Genomic DNA, 11,928 nt, shown 5'->3' with positions numbered 1-11,928 from the left:
ACTGCCGTGTACTCCAACAATGGGGAGGCATGGGATCTGCTCTGAACCATATAGTAGCCATCATTTTGTTGAAATTCTGATTTTTGGGCCCTGATATCTTGATTCATATTTATTTTGGCTATTGTTGTCTGTTCCAATGATTGATTCCTCTGATCCACTCATGTTTTTCTGAGCTTCGCAACCTTGAAGATCCTCTTCTCCAAACCCTCAACACCACCAACAAGTCTCAAGACTAGAGATGGCCAGTGGGTACCGGTTTGGCGGTACCCGGCACCCGTTGGCGGGTACCCGCCACTGCCCTTTGAGTACCCGTCCGCAGGTGCCGTGTATGGGTCCGGGTATGCAATTTGGGCTGGAAAATCACCGGGTACCTGGGTACCAAACAGGTACCCGCCAATGTCAGCAGTGGATGGCCGGCCATTGAGTGGGGTACACACCCCGCTTGATGACCGGACATCAAGCGGAGTACACGCCCCGCTTGATGACCGGACATCAAGCGGAGTACACTCCCCGCTTGATGACCGGACATCAAGCGGGATACACATCTCAATCAATGGCCGGTGCACTCCATGACCAGCCATTGAGTGGGATGCACACTCAATGACCATTGACCGGTCACCGAGTACACACCCTGCTCAATGAGCGGTCATTGAGTGGAGTACACACCCTCAATGACCGGCCATTGTTGAGCGGAGTACACACCTCCACATCCCACGCGATGACCGGACATCAAGTGGGGTGATCACGATGGCCGGCCACTGAGCGGGGTGTGTACTCTGCTTGATGACCGGCCTACACCCCCACTTGATGGCCGGTCATTGGGTTGAGTGCGCATCCCACTCAATGGCCGGTCATCAAGTGGGATGTGCACCCCGCTCAATGTGCGGTGTGGTAGACGGAAAAGTGAAAAATCAAAAGTTTTTTCTCATACAGATATTTACTCACAATACGCCTCAAGATAACATCAAACAGACCTCATAAATGGATTCTACGGCCAATTTTACCCCTAGTCACCACTGGAAGCATCACCTGAACCCCGCTGGATTGGAACCTACACTTCTTTGGACACTGGACACCCATCACACGTTCAACATACCCAGTCACCAGCCTGTCACCAGCCTCAAGTCAAGGATCACAGTATTATGCTTATACACATCACCGGATACAAACATACATCTCCCCATCAGACTACAGTCATTACATATTATCAAGTACTCTTCTATTTCCATATTATGATGTCATCACACACTGACTCTGCAGCCTCAGAATTCATTTATGCACCCCCTGCATCCACCTGTCAACTCATGCAGTCTACTGTCACTTTACGCAGCCTTCATGCGGCCCTACTGCATTCTTATGACATCATTTATGTACCCCTGACACAGTATGACATCATTTGTATCTACTCCCACCAGCTAAAATCCCTCACACTGTTGTCTAGATTAGTTGAAACCCTAACCCACAAGCCCTCTGGGGCTCCACTTTTGTCTATATAAGGAGCTCTCTCCTCCCCAGTTGTCAGCTCCTCAGTTCATTACTCACCAATCACAGTCACCCCAACATTTACAGTTACAGCCTTATATATACTTAACAACCTACATACATAACAACCCTTACATTAACAATAAACAACAAATTATTCAGTGTCATCAACAAGCTCATCTTGGACCAACCAACCCTATCACTTCATTAAAACTTGCCAAGCTTACCTTGGTGGGTCTTGTTATCTGATAGTATAGAAGGGCAGAGTTTGCACCTCCATCATCCCCTTCTCCATTCAGCAAAAGGTTCTCAGGAACACTTTTGAGTCTTACAGCGGTCATCGAGAGGGGTGTGTACATACCCCACTCGATCGGTCACCAGTGCAGTACCCGCGGTACCCGCCTGAAGTACCGCCGGTACCCGTCGGCGGGTGCCGTGTCCGGGTCCGGGCCGTGTCCAAAATTGGAGAAATTCACAGCAAGTACCCGCACCCGTTGCGAGTACCCGGACCCGTTTGGCCATCTCTACTCAAGACCCTGTTTGTTTTTATACACTATTCTCTGATCATCTGGACCAACCCTGATGGCAGTCTAAACAGCACCCATTCCCCTCACCTTACTGCCTCCACCTAGGACGGACAGAGTCCCATAGCGGCCAGTGACAGATGGAGAAAAAGCTTTGGCATATTCAGTCCCACAAGCACACTGCATAGGACTAATCTGAAGCAGAGCCAGGTCCAAGACTTCACTATTGTGGAGCGCCCAAAAGCCCGTCCGCTTTGTGAGCTCAGAAGCTGCGCAGCGCGCAAAAGCACAAAATCAGTAGATAAAAGTGCATTCTGTTATACTTAGTTGCGCTTCTCTGCAGCAATACCAGCTTTTTCTCAGATGCAGTTGTGCTAAATATTAGGGGGGCCCACAATTGAATTTTACCAGACTTTGGAGCTGAATTAATTAAGGCATTTATGCACAAGATTTTGAAATTTTGGTTATAAGATGCACAGCAGCAAGTCAGACTGATCAAGCAGTTCAATTTATCAATTTTTATAAAAAAAGGTTCATAAATACCTTAAAATGTATCCTAAAGTTTTGTTAATTTCAATTGTGATTCCCCCTATCTGGGTGGTTCACAATATAAAGAACAAGGGCATTGCCCCCAAATTTGAGGTTCCATGCCAGGGGGTGTGAAAGGGCCCAAGGGGAATGGGACTCACCCCAAATCACCCAAAGCTACTTGAACAGACTTGTTAAATAAAAGACCATTGACACCAGTGTTACATGCATACTGATGCTGGCGTTACTTGCATGCCAGATAATTGTACAGGTTTTTTTGGTCCCCAGAGGCTATTTCTTTAGTTATATGTAGATGCTTGCTTCCCTACAGCACAAAATACTCACTTGCTTAAAACTTAGCCCACAATTTAAGCAAGTAATTACCTCAAGCAACCTCCTAGTGATACTTCCAAGCGGTTGAACTCCTTCCTGGGTTTCCTTATTGTGAAAACCCCTATTTTCTCTCAGGAAGAAGCAGGAAACCGCTGGGCTATAAACACCAGTTTCTGGCAGCTTTTCAGGGTTGGGAGCTTCTACAGAAGGAAAAGTGGAAAAGGTCCAAAATGTAACTTGGGTTCCTACCATTTGTTCAGGGTAGGGCAATTTTCCCGCCTTATTGAGTTCGGAGGGAGCCTCCGGGGGGTGGCCGTGCCCCGAAGTCACGGGGGGCGATGGCTGGAATATTTTCTACTCAACGCGAGCAGTTGACCAGCGAGCGATCGCCCAACACACGATGAGCCTGACCACAACGACGAGCTACCTCGACAGCCTCAGGCCGCGCTTCGAGGCAGCGATCGAATACCAGATACCCACGAGCAACAACACCAGCAGACTCACTACGGACACCAACAGCACCCTCCAAGCAAACCATGCCTCACAGTCCAACTGCTGCTTCCCACCCAGCCCAACCAGCGGATGGATCAAGACAACAGTCATCAACGACGGCCTCACCCTCGAGCTCCGATGGATCAGCCCCACCAGGAAGAGCCCCGAGGAGAACAGCACCAACCCCCTCGAGCCCCTCGACGCCAGCCCATCCCACCAGCCCATCCACTTCCACTTCCACCACAGGATCATCCCCAGCCCATTCATCACCATCGCCCAAAACGACGACGAACACCCGGGCGAGCCGGACGAAGCAGAGGAGCAGATCCTCGTCATCCTCATCCTAACCGAGAACTACACGCTCTACCGGCTGAAATTCAGCTACCCCAAACTGTTCTACTCGGAACTCTTCGAAGAGGACTGGCTGACCGAGTACGAGGTAGAGGAGATCGTCAACCGCCAGCTCATCCTCACCCACGGCATCGACGCCAACAACCTCATCATCTCATCCTCAGACGGCATCCTCACCCATCTCAGCTGGGGCAAGCTCGTCGGAATAAACGAAAGCTACGGCTGGAAGACCTCAAACCTGTCCTACAACCGATCATCAGCACTCTGGAACTTCCTGCCCACCAGCTGGTCCTCATCCTCCAAAACTATCAGCTCATCAGCCCACGAATGGATCGCAACACCCACCTCAACCATCTCCATCGCAAGCCATCTCACCGCAGGCTCCTCCGGGGAGGACGCCTGGCTCTTCACCATCTCACGCGACCGGAAACTCAAAGCATGGAGTCTGACCACTGGCCTCTGTCTCAAAGAACTCTCGCTCGTCCCATCCAACTCAACCACCACCCAGCACTCTCTCCTTCCCGCCGCTCCACGCGCCCTCGCACGATTTATCTATTCCGACCAGGGAGACGACCCAGCCTACGAGGGATTCCTGATCATCTTCATCCCATCCACCGTCTCGCCCAGCTTTGTGACCTATGGACTCTCACTGACGGCCGAGAATCAGTTCAGAGACTTGGTCCTGCTCGAAGAACGTCCCTGCGACTGGAATCCCCAGAACAGCGGCCGATTGCAGATGGGCGAATTACGCGACTTTCAGATCTCCAAGGTCGATCTCTCCCTCAGCTTTACCACCTCGCCATCCAAACAACGTCCATGGGGCCTCTGGGCCGTCTGGGCTGATGACATCGGCGGCGAAGGCATTCTCCAATATACCATCTTACACGAGACCCGGAACTGGCAGGAGACCGTTCGAACCAGCTGGGTGACCATCCAACCACCCGATCGAAAGGCCCCATGGAACTCGTCCTATTTCGACGAGCTGCTAGCCAACGACCCGAGCTCGAGCGTCACCGAAGTCTTCATCGACCATCTCTTCCGCCCCGGCCACTTCTCATCCTCCGACCTGGAATACGCCCTCGAGACTTATGAGGCCGGGCTGGAAGTAGATGAGCAGCAGCCAGTCGAGACCGATAACAGCGTCTATGAGACGCTGGAGGAGAAGATCTGTGCGGTGGTGGGCTCACAGGTCACGCTGGAGATCTCCAAGCAGACCGGCGCCCCGATGATCGAAGGCTACCATCGGAGGCTCCGGATCGAATGGCTCAAATTCGCGACGATGTGTGCCGAGAGTCGCGCCTCCTCGTTGTGGCCGATCGAATTGGCCGTCGATGCCGACCGCCAACAGGTGTTCATCAACGGCCGTCGCTCGATCACCACCCCGGTACTGATCGACACCGCCAGTCTGCTCTGCCAGCTCGTCGGCGCAGTCGACGCGGGCCAGCGGCCGCAACTGCTCGACCACCAGGTCTCTGGGATCGACCAGTTCCATCCGCTCCTCAGCAATCTCCACAACCGACAGGACTTGGTCGCGCTCGTCGGCGCGATCGACCGGCTGGTCGCCGGTCTCTCCCACGCGGAAGTCGTCATGCCACTCGAGGATGAGCTGGTGCAGATCGTCCGGAAGCCGATGAAGTTCTGGATCGTCGATCTCTACGACGAGCTCTTCCGTCGCCGGATAGAGCCCGCCATCGACGACCATCTGCAAGCGCAAGTCGCCGACCAACTCGACCAAGTCAAAGGCCTCGAGCTGGCCTTCCAGCTTCTCTGGACCATCCTGTCGACCTCCGAGCTGGTCCGGGCAGGGCCGGACGAGGGAGGAGATGGGGACGGGGTGACGATCCTGAGCCAGATGTTCCTGTCCGACTACCTCGTCAACGTCTTGGAGAAGCGCTTCGAGCTGACCCGGAACGCGCTGATCTTCCTGGTCTATCTCTGTGGCGAGCCCTCCAAGCTGGGCGAGTTTGCCCACCTGGCCGCGCAGTATCTGGTCAGTTTCCAACACTGCACGATGGCCCGCTGGCTGGTCCGCCAGTCCGCCAAGATCCCGGCCGAGCTCGCGTTCGAGATCGAAGACAAGCTGGTGGACCGACTGGTGGACTTGCGTGTATCCGAACTCGTGGGTCATCCGGGGGGCGCGATGATCACAGATGCGAACTCGGCAACGAGTCTGCTGAGCTCATTATTGCTGACAAAGTTCATTCCTGAGCTGAACGGCCGCCTCAAGCTACCGGCCGCGCTTGCCGAGGCGGGCTCGATCTTCCTCGAGCTCGCCGGCCTATTCGCCAGGCTCTCCGGGCTCTCCGACCCCGAAATCGAAGCCATGCGACTCATGCGCACCCCCCCTAACATCGTCCTACTCGCACACTTCTTTCTCTGCGTCGACCGCCCCTCGATCGCACTCGAACTCATACATTGCCTCCCTGATACCGTCTCCGCCGTACAGTTCCTCCAGGGCTTGGCTCATCTCAGATCGGGCTTGATCGAGGAGGCCGAAACCGGCTTCACGGAAGCCACTTCTGCCCTCTGTAAGCTCCCTTTCTCTTGACACCACCGCAAATAATTTCCTGACACGGATAGGGTGTTTCATTTTCTTGAATAGCCGATGAGAACTTTGAACTGGATGACCAATCCGGTCTCTGGCTGGTCTTACCTGACCACGCAAAAAAAAGCATGGCATCATATTACAGTTACGTAGCCTCGCTATTCGAGCCGATCGGCGCCGATCAAGCCGTGGCCAAGTTTTGTCAAATGGCCATCGACGCCTCTTTCCACACGTCCAGTGACCATCAACAGGATCCACTGGTCGTCTTGAATCTCTGGGTGAAGTTGTTTAGGGCATTTGTCCATTTGGCGCTGTGGGACGATGCCTATCAGGCTTTGTTCAGCATCCCTTCCCTCGAAAGGTCAGCTTCTCCAACCTCCTCCCTCCTCTTTTTCAATACATACTTACATACGGGTGGGTACATTTTTTGGGGGGATAGTAAATACGATTGCTTGAGGACTTTAGTCTCGCACATGTGTGAAGCTAATGAGGTCGATCGGATGCTGAGGTTCACCTGGACGGGATTGCAGATCGAGTTCGAAAAAACGATCGCCTTTCGGGCGCGAAATTCAGATCCACTTGGACTCCCGAATTACTTTGCCATCCTATATGCCTATCACATCAATCGTGCCGATTATCGAAGTGGTATGTGCTGCTCATCGTTGTTTTTACAAGGCAATGGACCTGTTCTGATCACTCGGGGTCTTTTCCTTAGCCGCGATTTCGATGTATCAACATGCTCGAAAGATCGGCGACATTGCCATCAAAGGTGGGGCGTTCCAATTCATGATGACGCAGCAATGTCAAAGCTATCTAGCGGCGATCAATGCCTTATCGCTTGTCCCCGAGAAACAGGCGTGGATACCGATGAGTTGTTCGAAGACGGCAGCAGTAGACTCGTATAGAAGCGAGGGTCGAGGGCAAGTGGGCGGGGAGGGAAAGCGGACGCGGAAACGGGTGACATATTACGTGCCGGAGGAAGAGTTTGTCGGCGGGACGCGGGACGTGGAGGTGCTGAAGCTGGCGGACATCCGGGCGGAATACACGCTGGTGTTGTCGCGTCTGCAGCTGGCAAACGAGCTACCCCAGCTCAGCCAGCCGGGGACGAGCACGACGAGCGGGGCGTATCTGGACGGGTCGACGGTGGTGCCACTGGTTCTGAACCAAGGACGGGTGCAGGATGCGCTCGAGAAGGCGGTCGTCCTGGGCACCGACCTTGTCCCGCTCTTCGTCCGCCTCACCGAGAGCTGCTGCCGGCTCTCGCTAGAGAACGCGCTCCCGGGGAGCCCGTTCGATTTCCAGTGGGTCAACGGCGACCCGCTCGCGGCCCATTGGGACACCGACGTCGCCGCCAAAGCCTGGCGGCTCCTCCAGCTTCATCTCACTCGCATCTTCCCAATCAACTCTGCGGACCTCTCCGACGACCATTCGCTCCTCGCTTGGTCCGCCAGAGAGGCCGTCCTCGAAACTATCCTCAAAACTGATCGGTCTATCAAGATTCCCCTCTGGCTCACCACCCTCTTCTTGGACCATCACCCGCAAAAACTCTTAAAACTCTTCTTTAAATACGACCTCATCTTCGATGCGTTCACCGTTGCTTTACACATCATCGACCAAGTCAGTTCTTCTCCCCACACTCACTGGTCATCTCTCTTTCTGAGCTTCCACACACTAATCTCTTTTTGCTGCTCGATAGGTTAAAAACTCGCATGACGCGCTGAATTCCGCGAAGACTTCGCTCCTCAGCCCCCCCAAAAAACAGAGCATAATGATGGCCATTCCGTTCACAGACATCGACCAACTCCTGACGCTCACGCCCGCCGATCTGGCGGCTCCTTCTACCTCTACTACTACCGAAGACGCCCATCTCCCTCAGAAAAGTCTGCAACAAAATGGCGAGGAGACTGGCGGGCCTCACGCCGGGCAGCTCGAATCCGACGCGGCTCGGCTACAACAGCTCCAGAACTCTGTCTACTCTCAACTCAACCAAATCTTTGGGTGACTCTTCTTGTTCTCTCTTCTTTCTTCATCTTGTCAATCTCTCAATCAACCAAAACTAATCTTTTTGAAGGAAAAAGGACGAGAGGTTTTGGGAGGAATGCTCTATCTGATCTACAGTGAATGATTGACTGCAAGAGCTTGTGGACCTAATTTGAGACTATGTACGTAGATGAACATGCTTGAGGTAGTGTACTTTTAACAACTGGGCCACGGGTAGGACTTCCTTGAAGGTCCTGCCAACATTCCCACACCCTGCTGCATCAATCTAGAGCCTCTTGATTGACCGAGAGATCCGGGCCCGATTTTGCACTTCTGCGAGTTCAATAGCTAAAATCTGCGAGGTGCTACAACCTTACAGCTGGCTGGTGAAAAATTGACTGAGATTGGGTTGCTTTTGCCAGTTAACAAGGTTAATATGGGCCTCCTTCTGAGTCACACTTCTTTGGGCGCGGGAAGGCCTCCCATCATCCTCTTCCAGGGCCGCTAATTCGACGGGAAGGGCTGTTGGCTTCCTGTGACTTCCAAACAATGGTCCCCCCCAGAAAGGGCTTCCACTGCAGAAGAAGTTACGCCCGTTGGTGCGAGACGGGGCTCCACTACCATCGGTGGCACAGCCTGGGGCCACCGTCTAAATGGCGGAGGTTCGACGCACCTGGGACGCTTTTCTAGGTGACAGGTGCGTGGTGGAGGAAATGGCGCCCCCATTAAAGCGAGATTGAGCGTCTCCGGTCGCGTCTCAGCGGATGTTGTAGCAGTTTTCAACCCTAGATAGGGCTTGCCCAAGAGGATCGTCGGTTGGCCCACATTCTAGCCCTCGTGCTGCGGCCCAGCTGGGGAGAAACGAGACGGGGTTAAATTGCCAGCACTTGGCACCCAGCCCCGGCGGCCCATGTGTACCGGATCCGTCGCCGATCCGAATGGCACAAGCGTGCAAACTCTCCAGGTGAGCTCTCATTTCCGAGTACTTTCCTGCACAACGTTTTGGATACCGTGCGTCCTCTCCGTCACCACAACATATGATGAAGTAACTCGAATATTGGAGCTGTTTGAGCCGTCAATCATCCCACTGGGATCGGTTGAAGCCAGGAAACCAAACATCAGTTAATTACCAAACTCTGATCACATCTCCACCACATCGCCTTCTATTCCCGCTTCTCGTTCTTTTTTGGCTGGCTTACTGATCTAAACTCTCCTGGTATTTCCTTAGGTTCAGTTGCAACTCGATGGTACTCGTCCAGCTAGTCGCGAGACCGTGGAGGAGATGATTCATATTGCTCTTGGCCGCCGTCCAAATCTGAGCCGTCTTAGTCCATGCTGATGCTCCCGCCGGGCCAGAAGAAAGATCGATCTTGAGCGCTCATTCTCAACCATCTTCCGCAAGCGGCTGGGTGGGAGTGATTGCCGGAATCTAGGCTCTACATACAGGTTCGTTTACTGTCATCCCCTCCGGAGTACCTCCAGAATTGTGTATGATGAGTTTTAAGAATTTTTGAGCTGCTTTCAATAATTGATTGCTGCCTTGAAAGGACAAACTAAACTTTTTTCCAATTGATCCTTCTGAACACGTTGCATCTTCCATTGTTCATCTCTTCGCCGGTCTGACATGAGCAATGTCTTCTAACTAACTGCCATTTTCCTTTCTTGTCTAGGACCGCACGCGTAACATCGACGTGTCCTCGGAGTGTGCACGAGCATCGTACGGTACTCTCTCTGACCGGAGGTACTACACCGAAATTTATCGCAAACCATATCTCATATCAAGGTCTGCTTTTCCTTGCTTGAAGATGCAGGTTTTAACTCATTCCGTCTAAAAACACCAGCCCCACTGTTATGCTTTTCAAGTTTTGTCAGTTATACATTGCAATGGAATCAAAGTCAAACATCACCGTTAGCTCCCTCCAGCGGAGCTCATGAAGCTCGTATTGCTAATTTCCTTGAACGTCATAAGTGATGTTCCGCATTGATGGGCGTGCAGACCTATCGTGCCATGTAACGACACTGGGGTTATCGGGCACTGCCTGGCACTGCTACTGAACGCGACGCCATTTTGGGCAGCATTTTTGCTCAGTGCAGCGTTTTTGCTCAGCACACAACGTTGCCTTAGTTGAGAACAAATCAGGAATAAAATCATGATTTGTTTCTCCAGACCAGAGTAAACTAATCGCGGTGCTGTGCTTGGTACATATATGTGTACCAACTATCGTCCTCTGGGCGTTTGTGGCTCGGCTTTTTATTCATTTCTTTTGTTGATCAACTACTACTATTGGCTGAAAGGAACGCAAGATTTTCAACAATCAGAACTCCTTTCATGATCACAGGGAGGAGTCCACCCGTAAACAGGTGATCTGGTAGCCAAATTTCCAATGTTGGCTCGTGTCTTTCCATCGGCCATCTGTGCGAGATACATATACGGTTGTCAAGATAAGCGGTCAACAATAAGCTCAGAGATACTCTTCATCAGAACTATCGGCAGTCACTTGGAAGCAGATTCACTTACGGCAAGCAGATCGAGGCCAAAACCAAGTCACCATTTCCACGCCATAACTCTCTATGTTTTAAGATCCTCGTTGGATGCACATAAAACCGACAGATATGCAAAAAATGATGTAACTACAACAAATGATGGGGGTTTACTCCATGTCCCGTTCCATAACCCAACCGTCCAAAGGAACCAGAAAAGGTATTCAGATGGTGTAAGAGGTTGGTTTTGATAGGCTCATAATGCCCATGATGAGGCTGGCTTCAGTGTGTAAATCAAGAGGTTCGTAACGCTTTGATATCGAATATTTAATACCATGTATGTTACAGAAGAGTTTTCTAACTGTTGTCCCCAAATCTTGAACGATTTATTCCCGAACCTAGGTGGATGTGGGTCCAACGAAATCGGCGTGATCGATTGATCGAGACAGCCGGAGATGACGACGACGGCCCTGGTTGGTTGCCTTGCTCCGAGAGCAGATGGGGAGATCAAGAGGCAGCGATGAGCTTGAGAGGAAAGACGATAGGGGAAGAAAGCGTACCCCTGCCATGGTACACCAGGGTTCGCAGTTGACACAAGGCCGACGCGGGGAATCGCGTCGACGCGACCCCCCCGACGCCACCAAAACGTTTTGGTGGCCGACCTGATGTCTCATAGCGGGAGGACGCGGCAACCGCCGTCGGTACATCTTCCGATGCGGGCCTTGCGTCAAAAGGCGCCGTCGGCCCATCTTTGACTGAGGGCCGGCGCAATGGAAGTGCGTCGGCCCATCTTTGACTCAGGGCCGGTGTAATGTAAGTGCGTCGGCCCATCTTTGACGCAGGGCTTGCGTAACACAAGATGCATTGCGTCAGGCTTGCGCAACGCGAAATGCATTGCGCGATGCCTACGCAAGCGAAGTCCGTGCCGTACGCCGCAAATGATTTATGTACCTGCTGGGGGATCGATCTATCGACCACCACTTCCTGGACCTCCAGAGAGGCACCTAGAGGACGCACTCTAGCCATTGCACTAACATCTTGTTAGAATGCACTCTAGCCATTGCACTAACATCTTGTTAGAATGTCAGTCGTAAATGATTGCTCAGTACCCAAATTATTGAGCATCCTTGGCAACTCCACTTGATTTTTTTTGACATGTTCTTTTTTTTCTTTTTTTTTTTTTTTTGAGAAAAATGAGAACGCTCAGTACCT

At 52.3% G+C, this 11,928-nt stretch overlaps 2 protein-coding genes across 2 annotated transcripts; both read left to right on the top strand.

Annotated features, from left to right (window-relative positions):
* Positions 1–3,267: 3,267 nt before the first annotated feature.
* Positions 3,268–8,257, top strand: PtA15_9A641 (uncharacterized protein; the record flags this gene model as incomplete). The annotated part of the gene is made up of 5 exons (XM_053172872.1): positions 3,268–6,238; positions 6,313–6,616; positions 6,695–6,900; positions 6,971–7,872; positions 7,952–8,257. The coding sequence occupies 5 exons, from the start codon at positions 3,268–3,270 to the stop codon at positions 8,255–8,257; spliced, it is 4,689 nt and encodes a 1,562-aa protein (XP_053024069.1).
* Positions 8,258–9,145: 888 nt separating this feature from the next.
* PtA15_9A640 (uncharacterized protein) lies at positions 9,146–10,067 on the top strand (the record flags this gene model as incomplete). The annotated part of the gene is made up of 3 exons (XM_053172871.1): positions 9,146–9,199; positions 9,464–9,508; positions 9,906–10,067. 3 exons carry the CDS (start codon positions 9,146–9,148, stop codon positions 10,065–10,067), a joined length of 261 nt encoding a protein of 86 aa, XP_053024068.1.
* Between the last annotated feature and the right edge of the window lie 1,861 nt (positions 10,068–11,928).

The sequence above is a fragment of the Puccinia triticina genome, chromosome 9A (assembly GCF_026914185.1).
Source record: "Puccinia triticina chromosome 9A, complete sequence".
Lineage (NCBI taxonomy): Eukaryota > Fungi > Basidiomycota > Pucciniomycetes > Pucciniales > Pucciniaceae > Puccinia > Puccinia triticina.
Note: the sequence above shows the minus strand (reverse complement) of the source record. Positions and strands in the feature narration are given on the sequence as shown.